Source organism: Artemia franciscana, chromosome 7, assembly GCF_032884065.1.
Source record: "Artemia franciscana chromosome 7, ASM3288406v1, whole genome shotgun sequence".
NCBI lineage: Eukaryota > Metazoa > Arthropoda > Branchiopoda > Anostraca > Artemiidae > Artemia > Artemia franciscana.
The window spans coordinates 15,738,320-15,754,157 of record NC_088869.1 but is presented as its reverse complement, the minus strand read 5'-3'; the positions used below and the strand labels follow the sequence as shown (position 1 = coordinate 15,754,157).

Genomic DNA, 15,838 nt, shown 5'->3' with positions numbered 1-15,838 from the left:
ATGGTCGAATTGGGAAAACAACTATTTTTAATTTAAGTTGGTCCCGTCCCTGATACGCCTGCCAAATTTCATCGTCCTAGCTTACCTGGAAGTGCCTAAAGTAGCAAAACCGGGACCGACAGACAGACAGACCGACAGACCCGACAGACAGACCGACAGAATTGGCAATTGCTATATGTCACTTGGTTAATACCAAGTGCCATAAAAACCTAACCTAAACTGTTTTTCTTTCAGCTAGGAGATGTTTGGACTATCTGTCTTGGATTTTTCTACAATTAGCCACGACTTGATGCCCACAACTATTTCATTTTAATTCAACACCGAGTCCGTTGATTTTTGTATTCAAATGGAATAGTTGTGGTCATCAATCATGGCTAATTGTAAAAAAAAAACCAAGACAGATAGTGCGATTGAATGAGAGGCAATTATTGCATTAATCGCATCTTATTAGGAATTTGAATGACAAGTATTTTATAAGGAACTTTAAGACTTTAGCATAAAGAGCGAGGTTTCAGGAACAAGTAGCCCCACTTATATACAGGATAATTTCTCTTCGTTTTAATTTTTAATGTTGCTCTTTACTTTCATTTGAATTTTTTTATTTTATAAAGAAGAAAGACCTGGCACTACTAAATTCTAAAAAAAAAGAAACGTTGGTGAAAAATTAGTGAAAAAATAAGCTAAAGTAAACAATATCTTAAGAACAATATCTTAATAATCTTAAGATATAACAGCTTAAGAAGGAATAGCTTCACTTTGAAGGTGTAGTTACTCTTCGGAAGAAACAGACTGTTAATATCTTATTTTTTACGGACAAAAAGCGTTGTCAAACTGAACTAATTATTTTGCTTATTTAGATCCACGGTTTAACACGTCAACACTGACAAAAATATGCTAACACCTATGGCTAACATGCCATATATATAGCCATTTATATGGCTATATATATGGCTATATGGCTATATATATGGCTAACATGCCATATATATAGCCATTTATATGGCTAACACCATAAAAAATCTAAAATTTTTAAACACGCCAAATAAAAATCATTAAAAAAATACGATTTTCAGGCATGAATAGACTCTAGATCTAGATCTAAGACAGATCTAGGGCGGAGGAAGGGGACAAGAAATGTTTGTATGTTGATATCTCCAGTTCTCTATGTTTTTAAGAAAATATTCTCTCCGAGAACAATGCCATTTTTAAAATAGGACGTGTTCACCGATAAAACGTGAGCATATCAAACATCGAATAATTTCTTACGTTATAAATAGTTTCATGTGATAAAACATAATAAAACTTATAAACAGGCTTAAGTTTCTTATCATAGGTTAACTCCCCAATAATTCACTCCAATATTTTCAGTGCACGTAAATACATACAGAAGAAATTTTTCTAGTTTTTCTAATTTTTCTAGAGGGAATCTCTAAGAATCATTCAGCAGAGACTTCGGTAATGGATCTGAAAACTACCTTCGCTACTCACAGTTTCTGCTATACAGAGGCCCGAAATGCCTCCAGTGAGCCTTTTAAAGGTCAAATATATGGTTACAGTCCACACCGATTCGTTCTCCTTCCATATATATATATATATATATATATATATATATATATATATATATATATATATATATATATATATATATACATCGTTAATTTCAGTATCAAAACGGATCAGTGATTGAGGTAGAAAACTTTAAGAAAAAAAAATAGAACGAAAAAAAGAAAACTCAAAACCTTATAAGGCCACCAAGACCACGCAAATTATTTCGTTATAAATTTCATTTTCCAGAGGTGTATATTCATTATTTAATCAGCGCTGGTGGGGCTCGATCACGGTAGCTAGAGCCCAGAAAAACCCAAGGGTGAACTCACCTGGCATGGCAGGATGTATTAGAAGCTGTTGTCTCGAGCTACGCCTCTGACACAGCATGCCCTCTTATCCACACAAAAGTTTCCAGTGAGCCGCTACCCCTAAGAAAAACTGAAGTTTCCAACCATACTGAGCCTTGTCAATATAAACAGAAACTACGAAGCATCAGGCTGAGCTCGAGTCCTCCCAATTACCATCCCCAAATACATAAATTAGAACACGTTGCATGTCTTTCAACCTGCAATTGTTCTTGGAGCATTTTAAAAGCGATTTTAAAAACAAATAAATGTCTCGAAGAAAATCTGATAAGTATGCTTCACACAAGGTGTTCTATTTCGAATGAAGTCGTAAAAAAACGGTTTTTGAAGCCAGGGATAACACATATAATGCAAAAATTACAGTTTCTACCACACTTCCCTGCAGCATTTTCAGCTGTGTTGGTCTCAAGCAACTTGGTGCCACAGTGAATTGTTAGTACCAGTACCACAACATAGCAGTAATACTTGCCATTCCACTCCCACTTGATTGATGTCACCATCCCACATAAATCCATAGATGTGCCATAGATGTGTTACGAAATATTGGACTGAGATTGAAATTATCCTTTGTTTAACAGATTCCCAATCTGCAATAATCCTCCTCCAAAAGATCAATAGAATTGCTGATGATAAGTATCTATAACTTATCAAAACACAGCCCCTAAATCTACTGTAAAGAGGTAATAGGAGACATTTCCAGAGTGTTACCAGCCTAGAAAGGTATTAAGCATGACAAGACGTCAGACCTAGATGCCAAGGCAACCTCCTTAACCCCAAGCAAAGTTATTATTTATTATTATGAACCTCAATAAAAGGGATATAATCAGAAAAAGAATACTAACAAGTCACAACCCACATATGCCATCTCCTTCCTCTTCAACGGATCAAGCTATTCTATATTTTATATTGAAATCAAATGGCCTTGCACTTAATAGTGTTCAACTTAATGGAGATGAAACATTCCCCCCTGTATCGTATTTGCCTAATCAGCTGATGAAACCACCTACCGCGTCTTGTTTGGATGCCACCCAATGTACGAGAAGACCATTGCTATAAGGCGTCTTTGATCGAGTCGAAAAAATCCCTGATTTGTTCAATACAATTCCTGCCCTTGCTCCCCCCCCCCTAACACCACCCCTCACCGATTATAAAATGATTTCAATGTATCTGTTGCCACGCTAAGAGACTTTTAACTAGTTACCCTCATGGCACTTTAAGTGTGGGGAACGAGAGTTGCCTAGTGCATTAATCAAACAGTTCGTGGTAACGAACTGTAGCAAGGAGCGACCCGGCTCAATAGTAAACGAAACTCTAAAAAACAGAATTTTGATGCTAAAAGATACATCACAAGAATCGGATTTTCATGCTGATTTTAAATATACAAGTATAAGTACAAGTATATATATATATAAGTTTCATCAAATTTAGTCTTTGTCATCAAAAGTTAAGAGCCTGAGAAAATTTGCTTTATTTTGGAAAATAGGGGAAAACACCCCCTAAAAGTCATAAAATCTTAACGAAAATCACAACATCGCATTCAGCGTATCAGAGAACCCTGTAGCAAAAATTTCAAGCTCCTATCTACAAAAATGTGGAATTTCGTATTTTTTGCCAGAAGACAAATCACGGGTGCGTGTTTATTTTTTATTTATTTTTTTTTTCCAGGGGTCATCGTATCGACCAAGTGGTCCTAGAATGTCACAAGAGGACTCATTCTAACGGAAATGAAGTTCTAAAACCTTTTTTAAGTGATCAAAAAATTGGAGGCCACGTATGCCCCCACCCACGCTCATTTTTTTCTCATTTTTGTAATGGTTATTGGGAAGTGTACAGACGTTTTCAGGGGGATTTTTTTGGTTTGGGGTGGGGTTAAGGGGAGGAGGCTATGTGGGAGGATCTTTCCTTGGAGGAATATGTCATGGGGGAAAAGAAATTCAATGAAAAGGGCGCAGGATTTTCTAGCATTACAGTAAAAAAAAAAACAATGAAAAAATAAACACGAAAAAGTTGTTTCAATTGAAAGTAAGGAGTAGCATTGAAATTTAAAACGAACAGAGATTATTACGCATATTAGGGGTTCTAAAAATACTTTAGCATAAAGAGCGAGGTATTTAGGAGGAGATAGATACCTAGCTCTTTATGCTTAAAGTATTTTTAGTAATTTCAACTATTTATTCTACGGCCTTTCTGATTCAGGGGTCATTCTTAAAGAACTGGGACATAACTTACGATTAGTGTAGAGGGAGGTATGAACGAGGGTACAAACCCCCTCATATACATAATAAAAATATAAGATTCTAAAAGCTTGTTTCGTAAGTTAATTCTTAAGTTACGTATATTTTTCACTAATAAAAACGTTCGTTAAAAATTATAAGTTCTAGTTGCCTTTTTAAGTAACCGAAAAATTGGAGGGCAACTAGGCCTCCTTCCCCCCCCCTTATTTCTCAAAAAAGAATTAATATACAAATTTCATTTTAATAATTTATGTGCGGAGAGCCAAATCAAACATACATTAATTCAAAAACGTTCAGAAATTAAATTAAAAAAACTAGTTTTTTTAACTGAAAGTAAGGAGCGATATTAAAACTTAAAACGAACAGAAATTACTCCGTATATGAAATGGGTTGTCCCCTCCCCAATCCCTCGCTCTTTACGCTAAAGTTTGACTCTTTGCCACAATTCTACTTTTTAAAACAATTAAAAGCTTTAGCGTAAAGAGCGAGGCGTTGAGGAGGGGACAACCCCTTTCATACACGGAGTAATTTCTGTTCGTTTAAGTTTTAATATCGCTCCTTACTTTCAGTTAAAAAAACTAGTTTTTTTTTTAATTTAATTTATAATCAAGACCCTATAGTGCAGCCAGATCAATAGCAATGAAAAAACTTGCCCTCTGCGTTTATAGACCTCCAATCTAAAGAGGAAGAGCCACTCGTGTTGAAGCAAAGGAGCGGTTGTCAACAGGACAAAAATAAAATCCATAACCTCGTGAGAAAAAAAAAACACTAAATGAACGACAAGAAACCCTAAATTTATAAATTGCCTTTTAACTTTTGAAAGTGACAGGAGGGTATAATTTTCATTTATTTTAGAGAAAATTGCCAAGAAAGCAGGTCATATGAGGCATTGAATTGAAATATCTTGAACAAAAAAAAAAAAAAAAAAAAAAAAAAAAAAAAAAAAAAAAAAAAAAAAAAAAAAAAAAAAAAAAAAAAAAAAAAAACATTGCACCTTTCTAAGGTAATATACGCTTGATTGGGTGCAGACAGTCTCGCAAAGATTAGAACACAAATACAAATTTTACTTAGAACCAGTAGTTTATATTCTTTTCTCCGTTTGAATTTACGCATTATTTGCGAATTTAGTACAAAATCAAGAATAAAAACGAAAAATCACTTAAAATCTCAATGCGAAGCAAAACCACTAGGCAAGAAAAAGTGATAGATCCCTAGGAGTGGCAACCCTGAACACAGTGACAGCACTAGAGGCATTGATCAGGGGCGGATCTAGAGAAAATTCTTGGGGGAAACCCAATGTGACAAGGGCGTCAATGAACAAATTCTTGGGGAAAAAACAGAATAAAAAGGGAAAAAACGGGGTAACAGGGCGCCAGAAAAAAACATGGGGGGGGGGTCTCCCTCCATCCCCTGGATTTGCCAGTGGCATTGATATACAACCAAATAAGGCTTGAAGGAACACAAGGCAGAATTGGAGGTAAGTTCAACGGCAAACTTTCCAAAACACTCGCGATAAACATTGTGTAACCACAAGGACCCCACCTAAAGTTTAGTTTCCAGACGCTTTAGCGACAAAAATAAACAAACTCATGAAGATGACGCATTCACTAGGGAAGATATTATTAAACAAACAGCTAACAACAATTGAAAAGTGAAATAAATTTATTCCTTTGGAACTTTCAGTCTGAATAGTTCTTTTAAGGACTGAATTAAGAAACTTCCGCGTGGTTTGAATTTGTAAACTATTGTCATCAAGTGAAAGTTGTCATATCTCTTGAGAACATCTTTTAAAGTACGTGACAACAACTAAAAATGGACAAAATGATGAAATAAGCTGTAGAAAGGACAGGATTCTTTCTTCCTCTAATAATGAATGACTCAAAGACAGGACAATCTAAAATAATAGTCACTGATTCGAAATTCCTTTTCAAATGAATTGCATATTCAAATTCATACTCATTAGTTGCCCTAATAATTTGACCATATTTTCTTCTTCCTGGAAATCATGGCTGGGAAAATCTGCATATTTTGAATTTTTATTAAATAAGTATACAGACTATTTTCATGTTTTCTTTTTTCGTTTTTTATTCTTTAACCGAGCAATAAGCCTTTTTTTTTAGCCTTAAACATTTTAAATTTTCATTCCATAAAAAAGCTACGTCTTTGATTAGTAGTATTACTAACTCTTAGACAATCGCTAATGTGAGAACTATCATGTGACCAAACACAAGCATGTCTAACGCAAGTAGTCCTACATAGGGTTGTGACCCTTGATTGTAGACACCTCTAGGCTGGGTCGTACCCGGGGGTTAAGGGGTTTTGCCCTCCCCCAAAAAAAAATATTTGTCCAACTCGTAAAACGTAACAAAAATAAATATAAGAAAATTTGAGGTTTTTTTAGTTATTTTTTAAGCCCCCCCCCCCCCGAAGAAAATCATTTTGTAAACCTAGCCCCCCCCCCTAAAAATCCTGGATACGACACAGTCTCTAGGGATACACTAAATGTAGATTGCTCTCTGCTGGATTAGAGAAAACCCTAGACCTATAAAAAGGCGTTTAAACAACCTCTGAGAGAAAAAATAAAGACGAATTGTGATGAAAAATCTATCCTGGGACGTAAGCTCCTAACCCCTTACAAGATAGGCAGGTGTTTTACCCACTAGAATTTCAGGACAAACCAAATGATCAGCTGATAAATGAAATCTGACAAGGCAATCAAGGCCGACACCCTCCGACCAGGATAGATAGCTTACAATAAATCTTTTGAAACGAAACGAGGAAAATATCACCTGAAATGAGTTATTTTTGTCATTCCAGACCCCGCACCCAAAATTTATTAAGGTAGGTTATAATACTTGGAAAAGAACAATTCTAACAAAAATGGCTAAACCAATTTCTAGCTTATGTCTAAACCATCCCCTTTCCAGTAGTGTGTCAGGGGCTTAATGGGACAGGAAGGATAACTGCCCCTCCAATACCTTGGTTTACCCCTCCCTCACAGACCCCAGTTTGTCCCCCAGCTGAAATTTGGTTTCTTTGAAAATCTCTGTCAAAACTAAGATAAGCCTGCATAATTCAAGCATCCACAGAAACGGGTCAGTTTTCTTTAGTATATCTTTACCTTTTCGGCACTATATGGCCCATTTTTCAATTTACTGAAAATTTCACTTGACTTCGGAAAATTGTCTCAACCCCCCCCCCCCCTACCATACTTTAGCTGAAATTACACCACAGTGGAACGTGCGTGTAACTTCCCCTCCCCTCTTGTTGTTAGGTATTTGTAATATATTAAATCAAACATTCTGTAATAATCTTAAGTCTACTTGTGTAAAAATGACCTCGAGGTAATTGCATTTTTTCAAGCGCAATTAATCAGTTTAATTTCCTAATCTTACCAGAGATTATGCTTGGAAAAATTGATAAGAGAGTTTTACTAAATACATCTTGTTTTATATTTCTCTTTCAAGGAAATGAAAAAGCCCCAAATAAAATTTTCAACTACGTATCAAACCAGTAATGTGTAAATCTTAATGCATTTGTCAGAAAAGTCGGGAATAACTATTTAAATGCTATTCAAATTCACTTAGTTTCTTGTGATCATATCAGGAAAAAATCTTAGAAATTCCACTGACAAGAGGATAGCAATGTACTTAAGGGGACAAGGGGATTTTTTTCCTCAGAGTTCCCCAGGAGTTTCTTCAGATTTCTATTTTGTAAAATACAGATATATAACATGGAGTAGTCATAGATGGAGGGGTATGATCGAGAAGTGACTCCCATAGATAACTGAAAATACGTAAATTGTCAAGCAATGCAATTAATACTCAGAAAAATGACATTTCTGATTAAGCTTTTTTAAACATTTGCCCCTTACCCCAAAGAATAAAAATGTCGAGGCTTAGAAACAACTTCTCGTTGCCTAAAAACAATGTTTGGCCCATATGTAGAGGTGACTGTGAAAAACTGAGGCACTTGTGTATTATCCAGAACACACTCAATAAGAGAAGTTAGGTTCTTTCGTGAAACAAACTACGATGCAGGTACATTTTACTGAAATTTTTTGGTATTTGTTCATTATTCAATTAATTCAATTCAATTCAGAACACACTCAAGAATTTTGCTGAGAAAATCCGGTTTCATAGCCACAAAGACAAAACTCAATTCAGTTTGCTACGCACAGTGACAGAAGATAGTGTCTGAACATGGATTTTGAAATGAAGATTTGGGACTTACAAAGACTGAAAAAAAAGGCAATTATATTTTCCCAAGATAAGTGGTTGTTGTCCAAAACAAAACACAATTTTCCTAATAAAGTATTATATTTTCATCATATTTTGTTTTATTTCATTAGCTTTATCAAAACTTTGGGCTATGTATTTGCACATTAGGGGGGGGGGTACATTATATCGAATACCTAACTTAACCTAACCACCTCTCTAGATAAAATATTTCATTAAATGTACCTGCATCGTAGTTTGTTTCACAAAAGAACCTAACTTTACTTATTGAGTGTGTTCTGAATAATACACAAGTACCAAAACTGATTCCTTATTTAGATTCAGCAATATAAATATAGTTAAAATCAGTTCTAAAATCGAACACACCAAGAAAACAATCTCTGGTGGACCTGTCCTCGTCAAATCTGATAAAAAAAAAAAAAAAAAAAAAAAAAAAAAAAACTCGCGTGCGAATTATTCAAACTTTCTACTTATAGTTTTTGGTCACAGTCTGGAATGTTTTTAAGAAGAAAAACTTGCAATTAGCATGCGGATTGGTGCGAAACAAGAACTCCTGCTTTGATCAAACGCGAAAATTTGCAGTGCACGCGATAGTGGTGCAATTCTTTTGGTATCTCTTCAGTGCGAATATTGTAGTATAATACTGCATTCCGTACTCGATGAGACCCAAGCAAGTTTTGAATATGGTCAAATACTCAAACTGCAATACCGAAATTGCTTTCTAATTAGTACAAGAAAGAAAAGGTATAGTAGATATCTTTTAGTTAGTATCCCCTGCACCTGTCTGGTTCAATATAGAAGGCAATATGGCCTTGACAAAACCGGACAAAGAGATCGCAGTAAAAAGCCAAAAAAGACTAGCATTATGGTTATCAATTTTTAGCGGTGTCAACACAATGCATTGTTACTTCATATAGAAGAATTATAATTGCCCTTACAGTTTATTTTAATTTTACAATAATTATTTTTTGGGAGAATATTTAGTGATTGACTACTTCTGAAAGAAACATGCTAGTGTAAAAAGTAGTATCATTATGTTCTTTATTTTACACTCGTTATAAAATATCAAATTTGCTTATTTGACAGTGTACCACTCCCACTCTAATGGTCTAGTGGCAGTTTTAAGGGGAGATAGAGGGGGTGCTTGTCCCAGAAGCAGAAATTTTTGTGGCGCAAAATTTTAAATAAATAGGGTTATAATCATTTAGTAATTTTAAAATTTTTATTCTCATTTAAAAAAGTAGGGGGCGCAGGTAATAAATGAAAATAATGACTAAACTAAAATAATTATAGTTACGAATAAATTACTAATTAATAGAAAAAATACTAACAAGTGAAAATTGTTAGAATTTAGCCTGAAGATGTCCCATCCGTCCTGGGGGGACGGATGGGGGGTGCTAATCAAGATTTTACCTAGGGCACAAGAGAAGCCATAACGGTCTCATCCCTAACGATATTTTTTTCAAGTAAATTAATCTCGCGGTATGTCACTTTTTTGTGAAACGGGTTAGTTGCAGTCTAAAATCGATGGAATTCATTTTTGTCTGTGATTGATTGTATTTGTAGTACGCTATGACATTAGGGTAATTTCAAAAATGGCTTTAAAAAGTGGATAGCCCTGGAAGGAAACATGATAATCTGATTAATAGAAACATGCAGCCTGCACATACACTTGATTGTTCTATGCTCTTTCCAAATATAGTAATCAGGCCAATCCCATTTTGAGCCCTTAAAGGGGCCCCAGAAGGTAACTTCTTGTCTACGGTTTTCAGACTATAATATTAAGTGAAAAAGTAATAAAAATGTGATTTTCCATATTGATGACGGCGGGGGCTGTAAACTTCCCGTTTCTGTTTTTTTTAATATATTTACACATTTTTAAAGGTCAGGGCCCTCTAGAGGGAGAAGGAATAGAGGTAGTTGCTTCAAAATATCTTCCCGGGACATACTTTAGTCTGTAGAGCCATCCTTGAAGTTTCATTTTTCTAACCTAAAACCTTTCCGAGATAGCAAGAAGTCAATTAATTATAATTTTACCCTGGTTTTCAACAATTTTGATTCCAACGGTGTATTTTTTATTTTGTTGTGATGCCATTATTGTGGAGCTTCACGCTCCTTTTAAAAATTACTGCAATTATTTTTTTAATAATATTTTACCATTGATGGATCAAAAACAATTACAATTCCCTAATCAGATACAAATGTCATTTTTTTTCTCACTAGTTAATTTCTAGAAATACACTTTAAAACTTTTGGTTACTATGGCTTATTTTCAGCTTATTTGAGGGTTCAAAAAAAATTTGCCCCAATGTTTTGTTATCTTATGTTTTGTTAGAGTATAGAAAAGGCATCAAGTGATGTATTTACTTTTTTCCTAGCTAAATTATAACCTTTGAGAAAGTATAAATCTAAAGAGACCATGATGTCCCTTCCCAACATTTTTATGGAAAATTTTAATTCAATTTACTATCGTTTCATACAATTTAAAAACTTGTTGCAAGGACTGAAAAACTGGCTTTTACTCTTACCATCCTTTAAACTGGTTACAAGCCTAAATAGAATGCAATACATTGAACAAAGACTTGATAGAGACTGAACTTGTTTGCCCTTGGATTTAATGTTGCGAAGGGGTGCCGCATTATTGCTTGGTTTCACGTCTTAGTAGATAAGATAGACTCGTTCTAGGAAAACCGAAATATATGATTACGTTTACATGTTGTTAGGTAGCCAAATAAATAGTGAATTATAATTAAACTATTTGTTTAAATGGTTTGACAGAAGTGATCAAAGGATACAGGACACTTCGAGTTTTGGTGCTCTTGCATATACTTAACGGAAATTAAAAGCAATTTTCTAAAATTATAGTTTGGATAGTTTTTGCTTTCTGGAAAACGGTTAGGTTAGGAAAACGAAACTTCGTTATAAATCCAGGACAGAAAACATACTCTAGGAAGGTATTATCAAGCTACTATGATTACCTTTTTCTGATTTCTAAGTCTTAGAAATGTGCCTACTTGACAGGCCTATAGGCTACCTATTGGAAATTTGACAAAACAACATTATAACTTAATTTTCAGATACAAGTTTCTTGTTATCTGGTTTTAGTTTTCAAAATACAATTCCTGTTATTCGAGTAGAGTTTTAAGCCATGTCAATGGGTTTTTTCTAAGTTTAGGAAATATAGCTACAGATCTTACACTTTTCGTGTACTTCATTTAAGCAGAATATCTATTTTGTAAGGTTTCACTCCTATAACAAAAAGGTCACACATTTCAAAGGTCATTAAAGATCAATTCTATCTAGAGGGAGAAATAGTTGAGGAGGGTACTTGAAAATACCATCCCAGGATATACGGTACTTGTGTATTATTCAGAACACACTCAATAAGTGAAGTTAGGTTCTCTCGTGAAACAAACTACGATGAAGATAAATTTTAATTAGGTAAACCTAACCTAATCTAAATGTTCCTTCTCGTAAGAGTATGAAGTCATGTTGTGTCCATTGACGCACTGTTTTGCTGTGGGCAACAACCCCTTTTCCTGGAAAAATAGAATTGCCTCTTTTTCAGTCTTTGGCAAACCCCAAATCTCCATTTCAAAATCCACGTCCAGACACTATCTTCTTTCACTAAACGTAGAAAACTAAATTGAGTTGTCTTTGTGGCTATGAAACTGGATTTTCTAATAAAAAGTACCTGCATCGTAGTTTGTTTGACGAAAGAACCTAACTTCAATTATTGAGTGTGTTCTGAATAATACAAAAGTATCAATACTTTAGTATGTCGACTCATCCCTAAAAGTTTCATTTTCCTAACTTATCCCATTTCCAAGATAGCAAGAAGCTAAACTAGAATTTTACCGTAATTTTTTTCCTCACAGTACTCGGTACGTATGCATGATTATTCTTCCAGAAGGGGGGGGGGTAATAACAATAAAACAAATTTGAATCTTTTCTGTTGTACCAATACCACTATTGAAAATGTACTTTGAATTCGTTTATGGGTATTACATTAAAACAACAGTGATGTGTGGCAAAACGCATGGGAAATACAAAATTTGGACTATATATGCACATTTGGGGGGGAGACTGGAGGTAATGCAACGTTAAGGGGTTTTAGAGCTTATAGAAATATTTTACAATTTTTAGAATATCAAAAACAAGAAAAAAGAGGAAAAAGTAGTAAACGTATTGAGGCTTCAGGAGGAGAGCCTCCCTAATTTGCATACGTGCTAAACACCACTCTAAGATACAAATTTAACTTTAAATTTTAATTTAAAAAGTTAAATATGTTAACTTTGCAAAGATACCATGGCCCGAGAACAAGTAATCAAACTAAAGGCACGTCTTTCATCAAAACCAACAAGAAAGTGACAGGCTTTCCCAAAGACATCCGAATAAGATCAGCCCCCTCCCTCCATTTGCAGTGATTTCAAATGCAGTTTCTTTCATTGCTGAATTTGGAAATTCTACTACTAACATTACCAACAACTCACTAGAGACCCAAACCACCTGAGACTAACACAGCCACGCACGCATACCTCTATTCAAACCTCTATGCCAACATTCCTCATTGATACGAATCTATTCAAAACCTCCCTATTAACCCTGTCCTAAAGAGATTCAAATCCCTTAAATATATCCTTGCGATACACTCCCAAACGATTCTAGGAGGACTTATTTTTCGTTTGACACAAAATGGTTGGACGACAAGGACGAACTTTAAATTATAGTAAAGCATAGTAAATTATAGTAAGTAAAGTATAGTAAAGCATAATGGCCTTTTAACCTTCCTTCAGGTCAATATATGTAAAATTTTTAATATCAAAATTTAAATATCAAGGAAAGAGGGGCATAAAGATTTTAGAAATACCTATGTGGGGCACGGCCCTAAATTGGTTTGAAATTAATGGTCAATCAAATTGTTTATTTTATCGTGGGAACATTTCAATGTAGCGGTACTTTTAACTAGACGATACTGACAGACACATTTTATCAACTTAATAAAAAAATAATAATAATAAATCGAATTTGTCAAAACCGCAACAAAAGAGCACAGAAAAATAGTGTTTGGACTCATAGCTCCAAAAATAAAAACGTAGCAACAAAACCTCTGTTCGTTGACATGACGTTTTATGACATTATTTAGATATCTGCTTCGATCTGTGAACAATTCACATAAAACTGACAAATATGCCCTATACAGTACAGCCACGTATGCCAGGGTAGGGCAAATTTTCGGAGAAGTCTTGTTGCCTTTTATTGTAAGATCTCGTTACCGATTTCAGAAACTGAAGTGGACATGTATTTTGAATATATTGGAACATATTTATAGCATTCAGCGGAATTGGGGGGAGGGATGGGTACTTTAAATTGCACCTTCGCTAAACAGGCCTCATAGTCTCTCGTGTAACCTGTAATTTTTAGCTAAATATTTATTGAACTGTATTACAATATAAACAGAACATTTTAGCGTTTAAACTTACAAATTTAATGTCGTTTTGGGCCTGTTATAGTTCCTACATTTTTGGGGACTAAACAAAGTTCAGAATTTTCTTTTTCCTTTTTTTGTACAAGATTGGTTACTTAACCAATCTTTTTACTTCTTAACCGCATTACTTCTAAACGGTTTTACCAATCTTTAAAACTGTGTCTTTATATTTGTATGTATAACAAACTTGCTTAAATGAAAATTGCACTCAAATTCAAGGTAATTACACCTACAAAACATTGCTCACATCAAAATGAATAAGCCGCAACCAAGGAAAATCGTAGTAAAAAAAAAACCTTGTCACAGCATCGGAAATACAAGTGACGTTTTAACCAAAGAGGAAGACAATATACCCCTCCCCACTATCTAAATTTTTGAAAGGTAAAACTTTAAAATTCAGATGAAAGAAAACTCTTTTGGAGGGTTTTTGTAGTTGGTTCGATATTTTTTTTCTAATTTAACATTTCGAAGAAAGGTTCCGTCGCAGCTTAGCCACTGGGATAGGAAGTACATTTATCATGGTTGTAGTAAAAGCTGCTGTCTAGTACAAAGCGAAATAAAACCCATTATAATAAAGAGCGAAATGTAGCCCAAAATTAAAAATATGTTTAAAAAACTTTCAGATACAAAATAATAGTCATTAAACACTGATTTAGGAAATACAACTACTACTGAGGTTTCATTCCCGAAAACCTATTTTCAAGGAATTCCGAAAAGAGCTTCAAAACCCTACAAACCTTCAAAATAACAAGTGTACTCTAGAAATTCTGAAGTTCAAAAATCCTTAATGGAAGTTTCTAGCCCCCCCCTTCTTTAACACCCAAGCAAACCAAATTTTAGCCTGTAAGTCATAGATGTTTACCGATACATTATTATTATTATTTTTTTTTTTTTTTACAGATTAACACGATGCAAAATAACAGGGTTGGGGGAAATTTTGAATTTAGCCAGGCCTAAAGCAAGGAAATTCTACACAAAACGTGGGAGGTTCCCAGAGTGCGAGAGAAATTCAGAGAAACAAGATATTAGAATTCGACGGGTTCTTTGAGGGTTTTGCTAGTTGACAAAGATGCAATCCAGCTATATCTCTGAAGGTTGGCTAAGGCTAGAAAGCCAACCAAATAAACATTTATAAGGTCTAAACCATAAAATACGTGCAAGACATACTTTGAAGCCCAATGTTCAATAGCTTAGTCCACGGGAACTCGAGTCCCTTTTTAATCTAAGGGACTCAAGTCTTAAAATTTCTGTCTGCGAGTGGTCGTTTTCTGCGTCGGATTTTTGGTGAATAAGATGTTCCTGCAGCAACTGCAGCAACTTCAATGGCTGGTACTCATTCAACGCATTGAAAGCGCTTGTAAATCCAAGATCGTCTTCAGTGACCAGTACGTGGTTCTCGTCCTTGAAGTCATTTCCAAATATATGAAAAGACAACTTTTCGTCCATCCGTATGCCACAAATACTTCGTCAAGCAGAAGTACACTCGTAGGAGTTACATCCACAGTCTGGTGAAAGAAGAGGCCCCAAAATGACCTTCGAGGACGGATGGGACTTAAATCAGTCACAATGTTCCAATGGGCGTATATCATGGAAATGGAATGTTTGAGGGATCCAGCAAATAAGTAGCCTACAAGCTAGGCTACGTGTTTATTAGATATCTTTCGACAATATTTAGATCTAAAAAAAATATTTTCGGGGCACTTGAGGTTATGTTCCCTGCGCAATTTTTGGCGTCTTATTTTTCTGCTCTCCTGCAGTTTAGATTTATCCACAGAAGACGACGATTTTGCTACCATTACATAGCTGAGATTGGGTTCTACCTGTCTACCGAACTACATTTCTTAAATTAGTTGTACGTAGTTTGTAAATGGAAAATGTTTTAAATATACGTTGAAAATTGTTGACACAAAGGACTTGGTGAATGGATAGATAAGAGACTAATGAATACAATAATACAAGTATCTT

The 15,838-nt window shown here is 34.8% G+C and overlaps 1 protein-coding gene across 2 annotated transcripts in view; it reads right to left on the bottom strand.

The window, feature by feature from the left end:
* The window catches only part of LOC136028894 (mRNA decay activator protein ZFP36L2-A-like), an 88,180-nt gene that overhangs the window by 59,518 nt on the left and 12,824 nt on the right, over positions 1 to 15,838 (bottom strand). The window contains exon 1 of one of the 2 annotated variants that reach the window (XM_065706859.1): positions 10,914 to 10,972. The exons of the other annotated variant lie outside the window; for it this stretch is intronic. Coding sequence (XP_065562931.1) covers positions 10,914 to 10,916 — 3 coding nt within the window. The 5' untranslated portion in view covers positions 10,917 to 10,972. Of the gene's footprint in view, positions 1 to 10,913; positions 10,973 to 15,838 lie in introns of those variants that run through there. 2 annotated transcript variants of the gene reach the window in all.